General features: G+C 49.5%; 2 protein-coding genes across 6 annotated transcripts in view; one reads left to right on the top strand and one right to left on the bottom strand.

Moving 5' to 3' along the window:
- Nucleotides 1–123: 123 nt before the first annotated feature.
- LYRM2 (LYR motif containing 2) lies at nucleotides 124–4,996 on the top strand. Its single transcript, XM_068149611.1, has 3 exons — nucleotides 124–255; nucleotides 711–851; nucleotides 2,930–4,996. Exons 1-3 carry the CDS (start codon nucleotides 139–141, stop codon nucleotides 3,008–3,010), a joined length of 339 nt encoding a protein of 112 aa, XP_068005712.1. The 5' UTR covers nucleotides 124–138; the 3' UTR covers nucleotides 3,011–4,996.
- Nucleotides 4,997–5,965: 969 nt separating this feature from the next.
- ANKRD6 (ankyrin repeat domain 6) overlaps nucleotides 5,966–20,017 on the bottom strand; it is a 31,083-nt gene continuing 17,031 nt past the window's right edge. For 3 of the 5 annotated variants that reach the window (XM_068149559.1, XM_068149578.1, XM_068149588.1), the window contains 9 exons: nucleotides 19,110–19,208; nucleotides 18,812–18,889; nucleotides 16,908–17,012; nucleotides 16,618–16,755; nucleotides 15,676–15,852; nucleotides 12,098–12,250; nucleotides 11,446–11,559; nucleotides 8,456–8,798; nucleotides 5,966–7,256 (listed from right to left, as the gene is read on the bottom strand). In XM_068149559.1, coding sequence (XP_068005660.1) covers nucleotides 6,682–7,256; nucleotides 8,456–8,798; nucleotides 11,446–11,559; nucleotides 12,098–12,250; nucleotides 15,676–15,852; nucleotides 16,618–16,755; nucleotides 16,908–17,012; nucleotides 18,812–18,889; nucleotides 19,110–19,208 — 1,782 coding nt within the window. In that variant the 3' untranslated portion in view covers nucleotides 5,966–6,681. The remainder of the gene's footprint in view (nucleotides 7,257–8,455; nucleotides 8,799–11,445; nucleotides 11,560–12,097; nucleotides 12,251–15,675; nucleotides 15,853–16,617; nucleotides 16,756–16,907; nucleotides 17,013–18,811; nucleotides 18,890–19,109; nucleotides 19,209–20,017) is intronic. The other 2 variants (XM_068149568.1, XM_068149597.1) reach the window with 2 other exon arrangements.

Here is a 20,017-nt window from a genome sequence, read left to right as displayed (position 1 = left end):
CCGGGACTGGCCCGCCCCGGCCGCAGCCAGCCTCCCGGAGCCGAGGGCGGAGAGGCGCCTTGCCCCACGACCGGCACTGCCTGACAGGACGGAGGCCCCGGCCGCAGCGCGCCGAGCGCGGGGTCAGCAGCACAGGAAATGGCGGCGGGCGGGCCCCGCCCGCAGGGGGAGGCCTGGGCGGCCGCGGCGGCTGGGGCGGAGCTGCGCGTCATGGCGGCCAGCCGGCTGCCGCCGGGCGCCCTCACGCTGAAGCAGGTAGGGAGCGCGGCGCCGTGTCCTGCGCTAGGGGCTGCGCTCTCCTCCCGCCTGCCGCTGCTGGGCCGTGCCCCCTTGCGGGGCCGTGCCCCCTTGCGGGGCCGTGCCCCCTTGCGGGGCCGTGCCCCCTTGCAGGGCCGTCCGGCCTGGGGCCGAATGGCAGCAGGGAGGCGAGGCGCTGGGAGCTGCGCTGTGGGCGGCGGCGGGCGGGCCTGCAGGGGGGCCGGGATGGTGAGCACCGCTCGCCCTGGTAACGCTGCGGTTCGTGAGTGCAGCGCCTCGGACACCATAACGTGGCCCGCAGTTGTGGTGTGCCCTTATGTGGAATGCTGCACCTGTCGGAAGGGGCCATGGGGCGCTTGGCCTTTGTTTCAGCGCCCCGCACAGCCAACCTGAGGCTGCGGCTCGCAGCAGCGCCCTGGGGCAGCGCTTTGACTTCCCTCTCTCCTTCTCAGTTCCTGAGGCGACAGCAGGTGCTTCAGCTGTACAGGAAGATCCTGCGGGCCATTCGTGAGGTCCCTGGGGAAGCAGATCGACATTATTTAAAGGACTGGGCCAGGGAGGAATTCAAGAGAAATAAGGATGCTGCAGAAGAGGTGAGGCTCAGGAACGAGTAGAGCACTTGCCCTGTGCTTCGGCACTTGGGTTTAGGCTGTGGCTGTCACTTCGAGACTGCTGAGGCTGGTTACTGTTCTCTCTCAAGCAACAGCTGTAGGACGGCTCAAGCTGGAAGGGACCTAGGGATCGTCTGGTTCCAACCCCTCTGCCCTGGGCAGGGACACCTCCCACTGCACCAGGTTGCTCAAAGCCTCATCCAGCCTGGCATTAAGTAATTCCCCCTCTACTCAGCCCTGGTGAGACCCCACCTGGCGTACTGCCTCCAGTTCTGGAGCCCCTATTACAAGAGGGATGTGGAGGTGCTGGAAGGTGTCCAGAGAAGGGCCACAAGGATGATCAGAGGGCTGGAGCACCTCTCCTATGAGGACAGACTGAAGGAGTTGGGGCTGTTCAGTCTGCAGAAGAGAAGGCTCCGAGGTGACCTAATTGTGGCCTTCCAGTATCTGAAGGGGGCCTACAGGAAGGCTGGGGAGGGACTTGTCAGGATCTCAGGGAGTGATAGGACTAGGGGGAATGGAATGAAGCTGGAGGTGGGGAGATTCAGGCTGGATGTGAGGAGGAAGTTCTTCCCCATGAGAGTGGTGAAGCCCTGGAATGGTTTGTCCAGGGAGGTGGGTGAGGCCCCATCCCTGGAGGTGTTTAAGCCCAGGCTGGATGTGGCTCTGGCCAGGCTGATGTAGTGTGGGGTGTCCCTGCCCATGGCAGGGGGGTTGGAACTAGATGATCCTTGTGGTCCCTTCCAACCCTGACTGATACTATGATCTCTCAGTCTTATCCCTGCTGGTGGTGGTTGTAATGTTTATCTGCCTTGCAGATAATGTGGAAGCTAAAAAACCAATAATATATAAAATCTTGGTTACTCAAACTGTAAATCAGAAAAAATGACATTGAATAATGCAATAGATAACATAAACATTACATGTCAGGATGTCTTCCAGCTTCTGTCTTCATCTTCAGATTCAGTTGCATTCAAGCTGAACACAAATTGGGTGATCATGGATATGAAGCATGTGTGAAATGCAGAAACACTCCATGTATGTCACCTGTCCTTTGCATTCTGGTTTGTTTCTAGTCACTGCTTGAGGAACTGGTGGCTGAATTATGCAGACAAATCATTACATAGGGTCACAGAATCATGGAATGGCTTAGGTTCAAAGGGACCTTAGAGATCATCTACTCCAACCTCCCTGTCATGGGCAGGGATGCCTCTCAGCTAGACTCAGCTGCTCAAGGCTGTTCCAGCCTGGCCTTGGAACACCTCCAGGGAGGAGGCACCCACAACCTCCCTGGGCAGCATATTGCAGAGTCCCACCACCCTCAAACTGAAAAACTTCTTCCTAAGATCCAGTCTAAACCTGTTCTCCCTGAGCTTAAAACCATCCCCCCTTGTCTAATTGCTAGGTGTTCAAGAGGGGATTGGACGTGGCACTTGGTGCCATGGCTGAGTCATGAGGTCTGTTGTGACAGGTTGGACTTGATGATCTTTGAGGTCTCTTCCATCCTTAGTGATACTGTGATAGACAACTTATGGAAGACCCTCTCCAGCCTTCCTGGAGGATCCCTTCAGGTATTGTAAGGCAGCTGTAAGGTCCCCCTGGAGTCTTGTCTTTTCTGGGCTGAACAACCACAGCCCCCTCAGCCTGTCCTCACAGCAGAGGTACTGCACCCCCTGGATCATTGTTGTGGGCCTCCTCTGCACTTGCTCCAGCAGCTCTGTGTATTTGCTCTGTGCAAATACTGCCCACGTGCAGCTGTCACTCCTTACTTGCAAAGCAGTAGACACAGAGGCCTAAAGAAAACATTATTAGGGGTTTGAATCCAGTTGAAAAGTTGAGTTTTAAGGCAAAGCTATAACCAGCTCCCCTCTCACCACGTCATTGACAAACTGGAGAAAATGAATGGATTTATTCACCTGGGTTTTGAGCATCCCAGTGACCACAGCATTACTTCACAGCAACAAGCTGCTCACAGCAGCATTGTGTGCAGTTTAATCTGTGTGCTTGTGTGCAACCTGCACTGCACGTAGGTGTTTAGTGGCTTCCCTTTTGTTTCACAGGATGCAATCAGGATGATGATCACTCAAGGCAACATGCAACTTCAGGAACTCCAAAGGACACTTAAGCTGGCGAAATCCTGACCTTGATTTTGGGGCCACCTGGACTGACTTTGTACTGTGAACAAGCAGAGTGGTTTTTCCAGAGCGTGGTTACAGTGACAGCCTTTGCTGACAACCTGCTGATGTTTGGCAGTGGAGTCTACCACAGTGGGGGGTTTTGTTCTCTTTCCCCTTCCCCTTCTTGGTTTGGTTACTCTCCCCTGTGGAAGTCACTCCTTCACAAGGGGCTTTAAAGAACTGAATGCATGATGTAGCGCTGGAGCTTGTGCTGTGGGAAGAGCAGAAAGCACCAGAAATTACAGCAGCCACACTGGGAGGGAAATGGAAAATAAAGGAAAGCCACATTGCTTTCTCTGTGCTCTATTGTGGCAGCTCTCCAGTGCTACCACGAGTCACTGTGGCAATAGCTCACTCTCTACTGTGCCAAGGACTTTTAACCAAAACACAGCTTGGACTCAATGATCCTCGAGGTCTCTTCCAACCTTAGTTATACTGTGACACTGTGATACAGGATTATAAACATGACAAACCTTAGGAAAACATTTTGTAGGCAGGTGTGGATTCTCAGGAATAGCTGAATAAAACTCGAGAGGTCCTCTGTGTATGAAAGTAAGAGATTTGAGGCCCAGGAATGGTTGCTGCCAGGTGAACAGGAACTACCTGCAAGTTAATATTCAGAAGTATCACAGAATCACAGCATGGTTTGAGTTGGAAGGGACCTTAAAGATCATCTAGTTTCAACTCCTCTGCCACTGGCAGGGACGCCTTTTACTAGACCAGGGCTGCTCAAGGCCCCATCCAGCCTGGCCTTGAAAAATTGCAGTGTTGGAGCCTCCACAAAGTTCCAGGGCACCCTGTTCCAGTGCCTCACCATCCTTGTGAAGAATTCCTCATCCAAAATCCATCCTCTTCCAGTTTGAAGCCATTACCCCATGTCCTGTCAGCACCTGCCCTTGTTAAAAGTCTCTTCCCAGCTGTCTTGTAGGCCTGCTTCATTTTCATAGATTCATAGAATGGTTTAGGTTGGAAGGGACTTTAAAGATCATCTAGTTCAAACCCCCTACCATAGGCAGGGACACCTTCCACTAGCCCAGGTCATTCAAGGCCTCATCCAGCCTGGCCTTTAACACCTCCAGGCAAGGGCATCCACAACCTCCCTGGACAACCTGTTCCAGTGTCTGCCCACCCTCAGTGTAAAGAATGTCTTTCACTATAGAGTGTAAATGTACCCTCCATCTACCTTCCTCAGGCTGAAAGACATTCTTTCTTGTCTCATCACTACAAGCCCTTGTAAAAAGTTTCCTCCTAGCTTTCTTCCAGGCCCCTTTAGGTACTGGAAGGCCACTCTAAGGTCTCCCCAGAGCCACCTTTTCTCCAGGCTGAACAGCCCCACCTCTCACAGCCTGTTGCCATAATGGAGGTGCTCCAGCCCTCTGATCACCTTCATGGCCCTCCTCTAGACCCACTCCAGCAGTTCAATGTCCCTCCTATGCTGTGGGCACCAGAACTAGACACAGTACTCCAACTGGGATGTCCTGGGAGCAGAAGGGCAGAACCACCTCCCTCATCCTGCTGGTTACACTTCCTTTGGTAACAGCCCAGCACACAGCTGCCTTTGGGGCTGCAAGTGGCAAACTGAGCGGGAGCTGGCACGACCCATACCCCATGTCCTGCTCCTCAAGACTGCTCTTGAGCCACTCCTCACCCAGCCTGCATCTGGGCTCAGCATTGCCTCAACTCAGATGCAGGACCTTGCACTTTGGTCTTGTTGAACCTCATGAGGCTGGCTTGGGCCCACCTCTCCAGCCTGTCCAAGTCCCTCTGGATGTCATCCCTTCCCTCCAGCATGGCAACCAGACCACACAGCTTGGTGTCACCTGCAAGCTTGCTGCCACTGTCCATATCTCTGACAAAGATGTTAAACAGCACTGGTCCCACCACTGACCCCTGGGGGATGCCACTTGTCACTGTTCCCCACTTCTGTCTAGAAAACATCACACCACAGCCTTCTGAGCAACACTTCACTTTAATTGCTTGGCAAAACGTTCACTTTATCAAGATGATACAAAACTTCAGTAGCATGCTTCTGCATTCCTACAGCAGCTGAAACAAAACTGTACACATACCAAAGTGTCTAGATCAGAGCCATGAAACTAGGATAACTGCAGGTACACTTTGCTGCTTGTGAGAGTGCATTCATAGCAACTGCAAAAGTATCTCATACAATTCTCTTTGCTTTGTACATCTGCTAAGAAGATGAAAACTTAATTAGTCAACGGTGCCCTCAACACTGTAAAGCATTTTGTAGTCACTTTAGGGCTCCTCAGAACAGGAAAAAAACTTCTTCTTGGCATAAGAGCACTGCCCTGTGTTTGAATTATTTCTGAACAGCTGTCCTATCACCACCTGTTAAGTGAACATTTCCCAACAGAGTCTGATGGAGCCTTCTGGGAGGTATAAGGAAGAAGCCCTCAAGGGGTGCAGATGCAACAAGTTACAGTGCCTCAAGTTTCTTTGGAGTCTGTTAGCCTGGACAACAATTGGTCACTGTAAGCTCTGATATTACAACAAAATACATCTGTAAAAACTGTAGAACTTGACAACATTTTATTTCCTGGGACTGTTTGTGAAACCAGTCCTAAGCAGTGCAGACTTACCAGAGCCTGGCCTCTCTTGTAGAGCTAGTTACAAGGGGGAAAAGAGAAAGGAAGCCTTCAGAGGAACAAAAGATGATGGTCTGGACAAGGTGTCTGGGAGAAAATCCTGACTCTGCAGAAAAAGAACCATTTGAGTGCTGGGAACCAAGCTCCCACTTGTTTAGGGGAAGGCCTTTGTCAAGATTCTTCTTCAGTCATCTGTTGCTTGGAGGGAAAGAAAATGCTACTAAATTTGTATCTAACAAGTAGAACATGGTCGTGGTAAAGTATTGGGCATCCACGACCTAAATAAAAGCTTCTGGGTCAGATTACTGAAGCAAAGCCCCAACAACCACGTAACCACAAGCAGCTTTGCAACCAGCACACCATCAACAAAAAGACAATCCAAGTTTAGTGTTTGTTTTAATAAGGTAAAACCAAAGGAAAAGCCAAGTGGCAACCAAAGCCTCTCTTGTACCTAACGGGACGATTGGCCGTGGGATCCCGGCCTCTCCCAGCTGGAAGCCTGAATCCGTCACCTGCATGGGCCTGCAGCTTGAGTCAGTTCTGTAGCTTCTCTCCACTGAACAGAGAGAGGCCATGGGGAGTAGCCAAAATAGTGCTGATAGCCCTTCATCACTAAGGAATTTCTGTCAGAAGCTCTCCAACATCCTGGATTGATTTCAGTATTGGTATGGCCACGTGCTCACAGGGAGCATTCAGCGGCACGCTCCAGCCACACACGAACATCCTTTGTCAGAAAGCAGTTGTGGTTCCCAATGCAGTCTGCTTTCAAGCAGCACCTGGAAATTGAGAGTGCAATATTTAATGGACACTAGGAAGGATCTAGTCTGCAGCATCTCATTGTCATCAGGACAAGTCTGCATATGAATTCTCCTCGGTTCTGGAGTCCCCAAAGTTATTTCTACTCCAGAAAAAGAGCCTTTAGTCTGGATGTAACAGGCACTGCGAACACATCTATCTGTCAGCATTTCAGATGCCCATACAGCAGGTTCCAAATGAGTCCTGTCACTTGTCTCTCCTGCTGGGTAGATGCTAGCTCTCCTTCTGCACCTTAGTCCTTAATTTGCTGAGCTCTTCCTCTAAGCTTTTGATGTGCTCCTTGAGCGCAGCTTTGTCTTGTTGCGCTTTCTGGTTGGCTTGGCTCCGGGCTTCTTCTATCTTCCGCTCATACCACTTCTCCATCTGCGTGGAGACAGCCTCAAAGAAGTACTGTGTTATCTCTAGGGCCTGGGAGGTGTCTCTGGGTGGTGGGGCAGGTGGCTGTCCTGCAGGCAGGGCAGAGGGCTGCTGCTCTTGGCTCTGATGTGCCCCGGCGTGGTGCAGAGCTTTGTGCCTCGACTGCCCACTTTTGCTGGGCTTCTTCGTCTGAGTCCCTTTGTTGATGAAGCAGCCACTCTGTGGTTCAGTCTTTGCAGGTTCAGTCAGGGGCTGCAAAGCAGCCTGAACCTTAACGTGTCTTAATTTGGAGCCCAAAGGCTCAGCGGAGGACAGCTCCTGCTGGAACCTGTGGAAGGTGCCGGCGCTAACAGCTTTGTCCTTTGGCCTGACGTCTTGGGCAGGGGCAGAGGAGGAGGCTGGTCTGCCAACAATTAACTGTTGCTCTGTACCTACAGAATAAACCAGACACAAATACATTGAGAAAAGCTCTGGGCATTTGTCTTAGCATTCAGAAGCCCTCCCTGTTAGATGGATGAGGTGGTATCTTGTGTACCATGCTGCAGGTGCATTGCAGAGGCTTTTATTAGTTCATCACATCTTCACCATCAGGTGATACAATAAAGAGTCATGACAAGAGAAAAGCTGGCACAGGCAGGGAGGCACTGCAGTGCAGCTGCAGGACTACAGACTGACAGCAGTCAAGGGACCTCCTCAGAAGGACATGTAACAAAGATCAGGCTGGATTCCCAAGGTCTGTTGGGATTTATGACCACTCCCCCTGCTTCCAGGGGACTGAAGCCCCATCAACTTGCAGAGGTAACACACTGTCATCCTTCTGAACCGTTCAAGGCAGCAGAGCTCACACTCATGCTACCACAAGATCTCCTGTGTGCTCTTCTGCCTTTCTAGTCTGACAAGGAATCCATGCCCATGTCTGTTCACACTGCATAGTGCTTTGGAGGGCACACAGAATGTATTGCTCAGAAGCCCTGGGCTTTGCTAGTGTTCTCCTTGGCTGTGGAGACCTGGCCATTCTGCCTGCCTCTTTTTTAACTTGAGAGCTTCCCTAGCCAGGCACAGAGAAGTGCCTTGACCCCTGTCTGTGGGTGGCCTTGATCCCTGAAGGGGCTCGAATGTTCTCAGCTATTTTTGTTCTTGTCAAATGAACTAATAATTAAACAGACTTTGGTTCAAGAAAAGAGGGAAAAGTGAGAGGTTTATTCTATATCCCTGCAGTTTGAATACTAACAAGGGAAATGAGTTCCTGCCCTTGCACCCTGCCACGATAGGCTTCGTGAATCTGAAGAGCACTAAGTGCAACACACTTCCTTCAGCAGACTTAGGATAATCTGCACACCTCCCTGACAGGCAATAGGGTGGGAGCAATTCCAGCTGGGAAACAGGAGGAAAATTCAGGAAACAAGAGTTATTCAGAGCACCAAAGAACTTTGCTTGAAAGACACAGTGACATGGAAGCACCACCCAGCCATGCCTTACATTATTCCCAGTGGCTGCCTTGAAGTCTATCCTAGTGCCAAGACATTATTCATATGGATGGGGAGAAGCACACAGGCAGAATTAGTATCTGTGGTATTAAGACAAGTATTCCTCAGTTAATTAGCTGCCTTTGAAAATGACATCCAAGTACCTGATGAGGTTGTACCTGATGCACCATCTTGCTGAATGCAAAAATGTTGCCCGAAGCTCTGTTCTGGCATCTGGACTCTGCTCCTTCCCCCATCTTCGGAGAGGCTGTTTGGAAGTGTGATGTAGGAATGCTGGTGGGAGCCCTCTGACTGCAGCATGGGCTGGTTGCCTTTGCAGTCCTTGGCACTGTGGGGGTTGTTCTCAGTGTCCAAGGTCTCAGTGAGAGACTCACAAGTGGACAGCGTTGATTTTGGTCTTGATGACCTGGAATCTCCAGAAAGCTTGAGCTCCAGATTCTGAATCTTCAACATGCACCAAGTCTTCAGCTCATCAACCAAGGACATCTATGAGAAAGAGACTATAAATGACAGGACCCTATTACATGTTTAACTCCTATGATTCTTGGGCCACCAAGGACACATGGTGGGGACAAAGAGAAGCAAGCTGGGTATGTGCAGCCATTTGGCTCCTTGGACATGCTGCCATGGGAATATTTAAGGGACTGCAAATGAGAAAAGCTGAAGAACTATGCATTAGCTTTAGTCCAAGCTATCACCTCGTAGATTTGAATGTGCTGCCTCAAATGCAGCTCTTATGTCCTCTGATCAGGGGTGACTTGTTTAATCATACAGCCAACAGTACTGTAAGTGCAGGGAACATCACATGTGGTCAAAGCTGCCATGTTTTAAGAGTGAAATTCAAAGCAGACACTTCTGGGACACAGCTTTGTACCATTACCAAGCCCTGTTGCTGTGTTCATTTGGCTCTACACTAAAGAACAAATTTGTTTTCAAATTGCAAAGGTGCTTAGTATCACAGAACCACAGAAACATTCAGGCTGGAAAAGCCCCCCAGGATCACCAAGTCCAACCAACAGCCCTACTCTACAAGGGTCACCCCTAAACCATATCCCCAAGCACCACATCCAAATCACCTTTCAACACATCCAGGCTTGGTGACTAAACCACCTCCCTGGGCAGCACATTCCAAGGCCTGACCATTCTTGCTGGGAAAAACATGTTCCTACTGTCCAGTTTAAACTACCCAGTGGCAGCTTGAGGCCATTCCCTTTTGTTCTATCACTGATTACCTGTGAGAAGAGACCAGCACCAGCCCCTCCACAGCATCCTTTCAGGTAGCTGTAGAGAGCAATGAGGTCCTCCCCTCAATCTTCTCTTTTCCAAACTAAAGAGCCCCAGCTCCCTCAGTCACTCTTCATAAGATTTATGTGTCAGCTGCAGAGACATTTACCAGCAGCCATTTAAAACACAAGTAGCTCTTTATCTGTCCTGTTCAGATGACATCAAGGATTTAGGTCAGGCCCTCCAACACACAGGGACTTTTAGTCCATGCCTTTAGCAAAGCTCAGCCCAGTTTTCCCAGCAGTTTCAATCACACACAGAATCACAGAATCACCAAGGTTGGAAAAGACCTCAAAGATCATCAAGCCCAACCCATCACCACAGACCTCATGGCTAAACCATGGCCCAAGAGAACAGCAGCAGTGATTTCAGTTCACCTGATGTATCTCATTTCTCAAAGGGAGATGACAAGGAGATGGAGCACAAGCCTAGGGATTCAGAAGCCAATAGCACACTTACCTCTCTGACTATGAAATAAAAACTAAAGCTGCCTTAGTTTGCCATGTCCTTTTCTTTGGAGGAAAGTGCTTTGTGGATGTTAGAACACAGTGTCTTGATCAGCAGTTTAGGCTGAGATTATCACAGCTGCCAGCCTTTAAACACAGATTTGGAACAACCTTACCAAAAGTCATGGCACAGTACTGCACAAAGTGCACTTCTGAATTCTTAGGAGAATACCAATCATGAGAACATCAATTGTAATTTTTTCACCTGCCTGAGTGGAGAAACACAAAGTTCTTATAGCATGTTTTAAAGGTGAGTTTTTAGCAGAAGCTAGAAGGGCAAGAGCTGGATCTCTATGGGAGCAGTTACTCCTGTGATGCTGGTGGAAGAAGCACACAAAACCTATCAGCAGTAATACACAGCTTGGTGATGGTGACCTGTTGCTAAAGTCAAGGGGAAGAACTGAAGCCTTTTAATACATGGGGCAAAAAAAGATCAGAGGAGAAGGGCGAGATTCCCAGGGCACACAACCAAAAGAAGGACAGGTAAAAGACACACCACAGATCTTAGCCTTCGTTACTGTTTGTGGATACCTTCAATACATCAAGAGGTGAAAGCACAACTGGTAAAAATTTAGCAGTAGGCATTTTTGGGAAGCACTATGTTAGAAAGAAGCCATTTTGTTACAGGTCACACATTTCAGACTCACCAAATCAAATTATGACAGTGGGACTGAAGAGTGTCCAGGGAAGGGCCACGAGGATGATCAGAGGGCTGGAGCTCCTCTTCTATGAGGACAGACTGAGAGAGTTGGGGCTGTTCAGTCTGCAGAAGAGAAGGCTCTGAGGAGACCTTATCGTGGCCTTCCAGTATCTGAAGGGGGCCTACAAGAATGCTGGTGAGGGACTGATGATGTCAGGTAGTGATAGGACTAGGAGGAATGGATCCAAGCTAGAGGAAGGGACATTTAGATAAGACATTAGGAAGAAGTGCTTCACCATGAGGGTGGTGAGACACTGGAACAGGTTGCCCAGCGAGGGGGTAGAAGCCTCATCCCTGGAAGTTTTTAAGGCCAGGCCTGGATGTTGCTCTGGGCAACCTGATCTAGTGAGAAGTGTCCATGCCCATGGCAGGGGTTTGGAATTAAGTTGATCCTTGAGGTCCCTTCCAACCCTGACTATTGCATGAATCTGTGACTAGATTTTGCATCCCAGTTCCCTATGCAAAAGCTTTGGAAAAATTGGGGTCAGAGAACGAGGTGCTGGGTTAAGAACAATTTGGTCTTTGAAGCTCTTTTGTCCATTTCACCAGATGAGATCAGTCTCCAGCATTCTCTCTGCCTGTTGGAATGAAACTCTTGCGCTGATCCCTCTGGGCCAGCAGGAGCAGCTGCCTCAAGGCCTACCTGCCGCTTCTCCCCCTCGCTCTTCTGCAGCTCAGCGTGCTGCTGCAGGCGCTGAAGGCACTCTGCTCTCTCTGCTGACAGCCGCTCCGCCATCAGCTTGTCCAAAACACGGAGCTGTGGAAGGAAAACACCACTCAGCCCGGGTGACCACGTGAGAAAACAAACAGAACCCCCACCTGTGAAGCATGGAAGCCAAAGCACGCTCTGCCTTTCAGTCTCCATTACTAGCAACGCTCTTGCCTACGATTGCAAAACCGCCAGTGAGTAACAATTACATTAAAAAGTACTTCAGAGGATCTTGAACCTCAGTGCAAACAATTCAGCAAGAGGGATTTCTACAATTATGAACTGACCAGCTGTAGGACTGCTTTTTATCTTCTAAGCTTCCCTCTTGGGGCCTCAAGCCACTTCCATTTATTGTCTAAAGCAGCACTTAGAAGCCACTTAACACATTAACTGTGTTTTGCTCAAGACCCCAGTTTGCAACATTAGATCCCTGTGGAATGTCACAGTTCACCAGTCTTGAGTGTTAGATTTCAGGCTGGTTTTTACAACACAAGAAGCAGTAAAGGGATCATGACAATGAAAATATTCATTAAGCTTCAAATCTAACAGTCATGTGGGGAAGCACACCTCTGGGTCACATTCTTACTTGGTGTTGGGTTTTGCTTTCCATCTGGCCCAGCTTAATGTTCATCTTATCTTGTACCGTCCCCAACTCAGCTTTTATCTCTTCCACTGTTGCCTCCAGCTGATTCTCCAGTTTATTTATCAGGGGCTCACAGCGACATCCATTTATTGGTGCCTGAAAGGAGCAAACGTTTACTTTCTGTGTCGCGCTTTGAACACTACCACGGCCTCCCTGGGTTGCTCTTGGGCTCCTCTGTACCATGTATTGTATCTCAGCCTTCTGATAACATCTTACAGTAGCTCAGCAGACAGGCTAGTACTTGGAAAAGAGCAAACTAGCAAAGAATCCCTTTGGTTGGAAAAGCTCTTTAAAGATTGAGTCCAGCCATTATCTAACTCTGCTGTGTCTGGTGCTAAACCATGTCCCTCAGCACCACATCTCTGCATCTTTTAAACAGCTCCAGGGCTGGGGATCCAGCCACCTCCCTGGAGAGCCCATTCCAGTTTTCAATAACTACTTCAGTGAAGAAGGCACCATGAGGTCTGTAATTCCCTAGATCCTCTCTCCATCCCTCCTCACAGATGGGTGTCACATTTGCCCATCGACACCCATCTGTGAGGAGGGATGGGAGAGGATCTAGGGAAATTACAGACTCATGGTGCCCTTCTTCACTGAAAGTAGGTTATTGAAATTGGAATGGGCTCTCCAGGGAGGTGGTGGAGTCACCAGCCCTGGAGGTGTTCAAAGAGGGGATTGGATGTGGCACTTGGTGCCATGGTCTAGTCATGGGGTCTGTGTTTATAGGTTGGACTTGATGATCCTCCAGGTCTCTTCCAACCTTAGTTATACTGTGATACTGTGATCTCCAGTCAACCAGGGCCTCCCTGGTTAGCCAGGACTGCTGAAGAATGATGGAAGGCGATTTGCTGAGCACTTCTGTCAGTACCCTTGGGTGTAAGCCATGAAGCCTTATTGACTTGTGTATGTCTAAGTGGTGCAGCAGGTCACTAACCATCTCCTCTTGGGCTGTGGGGACTTCCCTCTGGTCCCCATCCCTATCTTCCAGCTCAGGGGGCTGGGTATCCAGAGAACAACTGTTCCTACTACTAAAGACTTGATTGATCTGATCTCCATGGACACATGGTAACACAGCAGTGTTGATTACTGAGCAGCCAAGAGCTCAGATCCTGTATGCCAGGGTACTGTGTGAGGGGTACCACCTTAGAGCACTATACCCTGTGACTCAATGCTGTAATTCTGAGTTGTATACAAAACTTAGAATCTGCTTTTGTGAATGTATGGATTTGTGGCAATGTTTTTAACCAAATGCCAACAATGTGTTCTTTTGGGGGTTATTTTGTACTGTGGCAAGGTCTCACACCTGATGTCTGCCTCCACCCTGCATTCAGCTGACCCTTCCTTATCTGCTGTGCACACAGCCGCCTGCCTTTGACTCACATGACACCATCCTGACCACAGTTACATCACTCAGGGAGGTGATCAGAAAAAAAGATGAAGCAGCAGCTAATGAGGATTATCTGTCCTCTGCAGTCCACAGCCAGAAACTGGCTCTTCAGCAGGGTGAGTTGGGAGCCCAAAGCAGCTGCTCTGAACCCGTCTGCAGAGGAGCCTCCCTCTTGCCTCTGGCCCTCCAGGGCTGTTCCACAAATTGGGAGTTACTCCCTTAAGCTGGGGAAGGTGGGTAGTTTGTGGAGCACTTTAGAAAGCCTCAGAAATGCAGGTACTTAAAAAATTCTGTTTGATATTCAGGGCCTGAATGCATCAAAGCAGACAGGTGAGCAAAAAAACATCAAGGGAAGAGGATGGCCATGCACTGCAGGAAATACAGTAAGGGAATCCAGCTCTATTAAACTCATCTGTGGGAATAGATTAGATTTGTATACAAATCCTATCTGCTCTCTGCTCCTTTCTTCCTGCTCTCCAAGTCCTCCTTACTGGCCCACCCTCCTCCCATCCAGTCCCAGGGGCAGGGAGATACTACTTTTAACATATGAAAGGTCCTCCATCCTTTCCTGAAGCCTGCTATTAGGATAATCCCATAATGCCCCTGTCTGGAAATTCCTCAGGCATCACACAGCAAGATGCTGGAAATCATGGCCAGTAAAACCTTTGAAGTCTGGCTTGAGTGACCTTTGGAATCTGCTGAATTTCTTAACTACAGAAAGGGAGTAAGCAGAACGGGTGGATGGATGTGAGAGGCTAGGGCAATGAAAGGATTGACCTCCCCAAGGTACAGGAGGGCAGTGTTAAGAAAACACTAATTACAGACACTGACAGTCTCTACAAGGTAATTTGCTGTCTGTTTCCATGCTCTTGTATAAATATGAAATGGTAAATACTTCTATGAAAAAAATGCCAGTCTCTAAACTGGAAAATCACAGAATCACAGAATGTTAGAGGTTGGAAGGGACCTCCAGAGATTGAGTCCAACCCCCCTGCCAGAGCAGGATCACCCAGGGCAGGCTCCAGAGGAACACATCCAGGCAAGTTTTGAAAGTCTCCAGAGAAGGAGACTCCACAACCTCTCTGGGCAGCCTGTTCCAGTGCTTCATCACCCTCACCATAAAGAAGCATCTCCTCACGTGGAGGTGAAGCCTCCTGTGTTCTAGCTTGTACCTGCTCTTCCTTGTCCTATTGCTGGGCACTGCTGCAAAGAGCCTGGTGCCTACATCTTGACACCCACCCCTCAGATATTTATAGACATTGATCAGATCCCCTCTCAGCCTTCTCTTCTGCAGACTCAACAGCCTCATGTCTCTCAGTCTTTCTTCATAGGAGAGATGTTCTAGTCCCACCATCATCCTTGTAGCTCTCTGTTGGGCCCTCTCCGGCAGGTTCCTGTCTCTCTTGAATTGGGGAGCCCAAAACTGGACACAGTATTTCAGGTGTGGTCTCACCAGCTCAGAGTAGAGGGGAAGGAGGCCTGCTGAACACACTTCTTTTAATGCACCCCAGGGTGCAGTTTGCCCTCTTGGCCGCAAGGGCACATTGCTGTCCCGCGGTTAACTTGCTGTTCACTAGGTTGGATTTGATGATTTCAAAGATGTTTTCCAACCAAAATGATTCTGTGACTCTACAATTCTGTGAAAGGCACACAAGCTGGCAGCTCCTGGTTTATTCTCAGTTTCTGTGCAGCTCCTGTCCCCAGTAGCCCCAGAATCCCCAAAGACAGGTTGCACTAAAGAATCAAACCAGAACGTATCGAGCCTGCTCAGGCTCTTGGCTCGGGTCTTAGCTTCAGTGCTCACACACTGCTCTCATTTCTTTTCCTTGGAAATGTTCTTTGCATTTCCTGTCAGAAGTTTTGGGGTCGTTCCCAATCACCCTTCATGCCTCATCTCCAAATAGGAAATACTTTGTAGATCAGTACTACTTCAGTTTGTCTGCTTTGGGACACACAAAACCAGCTTACTGCTCACCAGACTTCAGGCTAAAATGCAGCTGAAGCCTAGACAAGGAAAACAAATCTACAGCTATGATTTCACAGCCCTGAGAGTGCAGGTAACCATTACTAACTGTGCCCCACCTCCACGCACTGCTCCCTGTGCCTCCCACCATAAGGGAAGCAGAGGACTCACCTGCATCACCTTCCCATCCTTCCCTCGGTAGAGAGTGTAGAGCTGGTAGGCTCGGACCTCATGGGGAGGGGGCGGAGAGGAGCAGTGGTGTTTACTCCTGTGCTTGGGCAGGTTCTGCTGAGGCCGAGGGAGTGTCTGCTGATCAGCTGGGGAGATGGGGTCCGAGAGTGCTGACACCTGTGTAGAACCACAGAACCTTGGAGGGTGAAAGGGACCTCCAGAGATCATGCAGTCCAACCCCCTGCCAAGGCAGCATCACCTAGGATAGTCTGCACAGGAATGCATCCAGGCAGGTTTTGAAAGTCTCCAGAGAAGGAGACTCCACAACCTCTCTGGGCAGCCTGTTCCAGTGCCCCATCACCCTCAGCAGAAAGAAGTTTCTCCTCGTGTTGAGGTGAAATCTTTTATGTTCTATGTTGTATCCATTATTCTTTGTCTTATTACTGTGCACCACTGAAGAGAGATTGGCCTCCTCCACTTGACACCCACCCCTCAGATATTGATAGACAGTCTTCTCAGTCTTCTCAAAACTAAACAGTCCCAGGTCTCAGTATAGGGGAGATGCTCAAGTCCCCTAATCATCCTCGAGGCTCCTTGGTGTGTAAAATCACACTCAACACTTTCTCTGTTCATGGCCCCAGGGTAAACTATTCCTGCTGGGAACTGGGCAAATCAAATGTGACAATTACAGCAGAAAAATGCTTGAAACACCAATCCAGCTGCAGTGGGTGGCCACAGCTTTGGTGTCTGTCAGCACAATGACCAGATCTCCACACAAAGCTGGTTCATGTGACCCTGAACAGCAGAATTTCCCTCACTAGAAACCAATTTTGTCTGCCCCATGGGTGCGGTGGGGCTGCCGCCCAGACACACCGATGGCACACAGGTGCTACTGCTCAACAACTACCCCTGCTCTGTCTGCTGTGTTAAATCTCCTGATACCTTTTCCTTTGGCTTTTTCTTTTTGCTCTTCTTCCCTCTGGGATCTGGTGAGGTTGACTGAGGCTCATCCTTTGGGTCACTCTTCCTCTGCGGCGGCTGCTCACTGCTCGGCGTGTCGTCAGCAGCTGAGACACTGCGCTGCTTGAGGCAAAGACAGGGAGCTCAGAGCACTTGCAGAGGTGGATGGGGAGAAAGTGCCTTTTCTTCACCTTTCCCAGTTTCAAGCCGCTCTGCACACATGATTGGGTGACCCTCTCACCACAGGTGCAGCTGGTAATGCCCTGCTGTACCTTGCTCTGTCCCACTTCATCCCGTGGTACCGACTGAGCTCGCCTCTCCTCCTTCAGTCTCTCTCTCTTCTTCCTCAGGCTTCTCCCACGGTTAAAGCGTGAGACCTGAAGGCAGAGCACACTGTTACTCAGTGATGTTGTGCTCTTTCCCACCTGGGGTAGTTTCAGGCTGTGCCTAGAAAATTTCCCACAGATCCTGAACAGAAAGTGGTAGAATGTAGAGAAATCACCAGTGGATGCACAAAGGAAAAGAATGACAAGTTCTAAACAATCCCACTGGATAGTCCAGTTCTGGGCCCCCCAGTTCAGGGAAGATGTTGACTTGCTGGAACACATCCAGAGAAGGGCAACTAAGCTGGGGAGGGGTTTGGAGCACAAGCCTGAGGGAGCTGGGGTTGCTTAGCCTGGAGAAGAGGAGGCTCAGAGGACACCTTATGGGATGCTGTAGCCAGGTGGGAGTTGGTCTCTTCTCCCAGGCAACCAGCACCAGAACAAGAGGACACAGTCTCAAGCTGTGCCAGGGGAGGTTTAGGCTGGATGTTAGGAAGACGTTCTTCACAGAAAGAGTGATTGCCATTGGAATGGGCTGCCCAGGGAGGTGGTGGAGTCACCATCCCTGGAGGTGTTTAGGAAGAGACTGGATGGGGTGCTTGGTGCCATGGTTTAGTTGATTAGATAGTGTTGGGTGATAGGTTGGACTTGATGATCTCTGAGGTCTTTTCCAACCTGGTTAATTCTATTCTATTCTAAACATAAGGCTAGTAAGGTAAACTAATCTTTCTCTTTTCAACTTCCTCACCCTGGGAGGCACTAACTTGTGCTTTCTGCTGGCTTTGCTGACCTTGGCTGTGTTCTCTGCTGTGGCTGAGTATCTTAACAAACAACTCTCTGCTATTTCTCTTGTCCCTTGTGCACAGAAGGGTAGAGGGAAGAGGGCAGGGAATGGGAAGCTCTTAGCTCCCCTGGTTTTGTCCAGGAGGATTCTTGTGCTGTTTATCAATTGTAAATACCTGTAAGTATTGTTTATTTTGCACATATTCATTGCATTTCATTCTAGATTGTAGTTTTGCTTGTAAATACAGCTTGCTTTACTTCCAGCTGAGCTGGTCTGGCAATTTAATGTTGGGGGGAATTTTCAACCTACCACACTACCACAGAAGCCAAGTCATGGAGCAGATCTTTCTCACCTTTATCTAAAAGGGACTGGATAAAGGAGAGTGCACTGCCAGATGGATGCTGGTGGGCCAAGCAATTGCAGTGTGTACAGCCATGAAAACACACCACCACTGAGTTATGTCTACCAGGGCACTTGGCTATTCCCTGGAGGGCTGAGCTCCTCTTCCTGTGTCCTCAGGCTGGTTTCCAATTCAAGCCCAGCCCTTATCACACACAGGGGACAAGGAGGAGCTGGGTAGGGATTGCACCTGATCTATACCAGAATACAGAGCTGTCCCATGTGCTTTCTGGCCTGAAGAGTGTTGTAGCATTTCACACCTGGCAGCAGGCTATGGAAAGGATATTTTGTCCCCACTGTCAAAGCACCTTCCAGTGTGAGCAACCATACTGGGTAGAGGACATGTTTGAGAGAGGCAGCAGAGTCACACAACCCAGGAGCTTTCAGGTACAGTGCAGCTAATACCTGGGCCAGGTATTACTGCTTTTGGCTGCTCCAGCCTCAGTAGGACCTCTGACAGCACTTAATGCTGAGGTTTATTCTGCACACCTGCCTGGGCTTGGGGGACGAAAGGCTCCATGTCAACAGACCTGAAGCCAGCACACAATGGCAGCAAATGCAGGCACCTTTCACAGCAGAAGATTAAAGATAAGGGGATGTGGCCTCTCAAGGTCAACTGACCTCAGTTCCCTGTGCGTGTGTGTGTGTTGGGGAGAGACGTGTAACATACCTGTGATGCTTTAGTGAGGAGGAGCGCAACCTCAGGGTTATTGTGCTGTCTGGCAACCTCTAGAGGGGTCTGACCTGCCTGAGAGGAAAACAAAAATAGTATTTCCTTCAAACCATAAGCTACTGTAAATGTGGAATTTGTCCATGCTCTGTGCACAAGAGTAATGTGACTAACTGCATTCATTTATCCAGATTCAATTCGACTCTAACACCCAAATATTTACTATCAACACTACAGAGAGCGTCGAAGGGAGTCTGTATTCATGCAGAACACCACAGAAACTCCACATTCTGCTTACATTGTTGACAACAGATGCATCAGCCCCTGCTTCCAGCAACAGCTTAACCACCTTCTTGTGATTTAGAGCAGCAGCTACATGGAGTGCAGTATCCCCTGCCTGCAAGTTAGAAAGCAGAAAACAACTGTGTTACACAAAGCCCTTGGCTCTCACCCTGCAGCAATCACCCTTTCCTAAAAGCCTGCTCAGAGGTCAAAAGACCGACACTTGCTGATGCAGCAGCTGAGCTTAAATAAGGCCTGGTCAATAAAACAGAGTTGGGAGGAAGGGGACAGGAGGGGATAAGGAGCTATTTCAGCCTGGTTTTAAGAAATGCAGCTGGGGCCCTGGTAATCTGCTTTGACTAAACCAAATGACACCTGACACAGCTTGGAGACAGCCCAGCTCTACTGCCAGCAAACAGATACAACGTCTGAGGGCAGAACCGGTTTCCCCACCACAACCTCCTCTTTTCCTCTTTTTTTTTTTGTGTGTGCTGTTGTTGCAGGTTCAGTTCTTTGGTGTGCAGGTGGTCATGTCTCACATTACTCAAAAATAGCCAGAGAACTACCAGCAGCGAGACAGCCGCTGGTCCCTTAATGAAATTCCTCAAGAGAAACAGGTTTGGGACCAAAGCCAGGGGGCAGTCTGGGTCCAGCACTAACACACTGCCCTGTCCTTGTCCCAGTGCAGGAAGATGAAGACAGCTGTGATCAGACTGGGGCACCAGCAACAAAGCCAGCAGCTGTTCAAGGGAGAATGGACACGTGTATATGTTGCCCTCCTGACCCCTTTGCCTTGCATTTTGCCTTCAGAAAACTACATCTCCCTGAGACGAGTGGAAGCTGGGGAAGGGCCTGGAGAATGCATCTTATGAAGAGTGACTGAGGGAGCTGGGGCTGTTTAGTTTGGAAAAGAGGAGGCTGAGG

The sequence above is a fragment of the Melanerpes formicivorus genome, unplaced genomic scaffold (assembly GCF_026170545.1).
Source record: "Melanerpes formicivorus ecotype bairdi unplaced genomic scaffold, bMelFor1.0.p_v2 SCAF_2, whole genome shotgun sequence".
NCBI classification, from domain to species: Eukaryota; Metazoa; Chordata; class Aves; order Piciformes; family Picidae; genus Melanerpes; species Melanerpes formicivorus.
This window is presented reverse-complemented; position numbering and strand designations above follow the sequence as displayed.

Coding starts and splice junctions, on each gene's coding strand:
- LYRM2 (XM_068149611.1), top strand. CDS start 139: ATGGCGGCGGGCGGGCCCCGCCCGCAGGGGGAGGCCTGGGCGGCCGCG. Junction 256..710: donor GCGCCCTCACGCTGAAGCAG/GTAGGGAGCGCG, acceptor TCTCCTTCTCAG/TTCCTGAGGCGACAGCAGGT. Junction 852..2,929: donor ATAAGGATGCTGCAGAAGAG/GTGAGGCTCAGG, acceptor TTTGTTTCACAG/GATGCAATCAGGATGATGAT.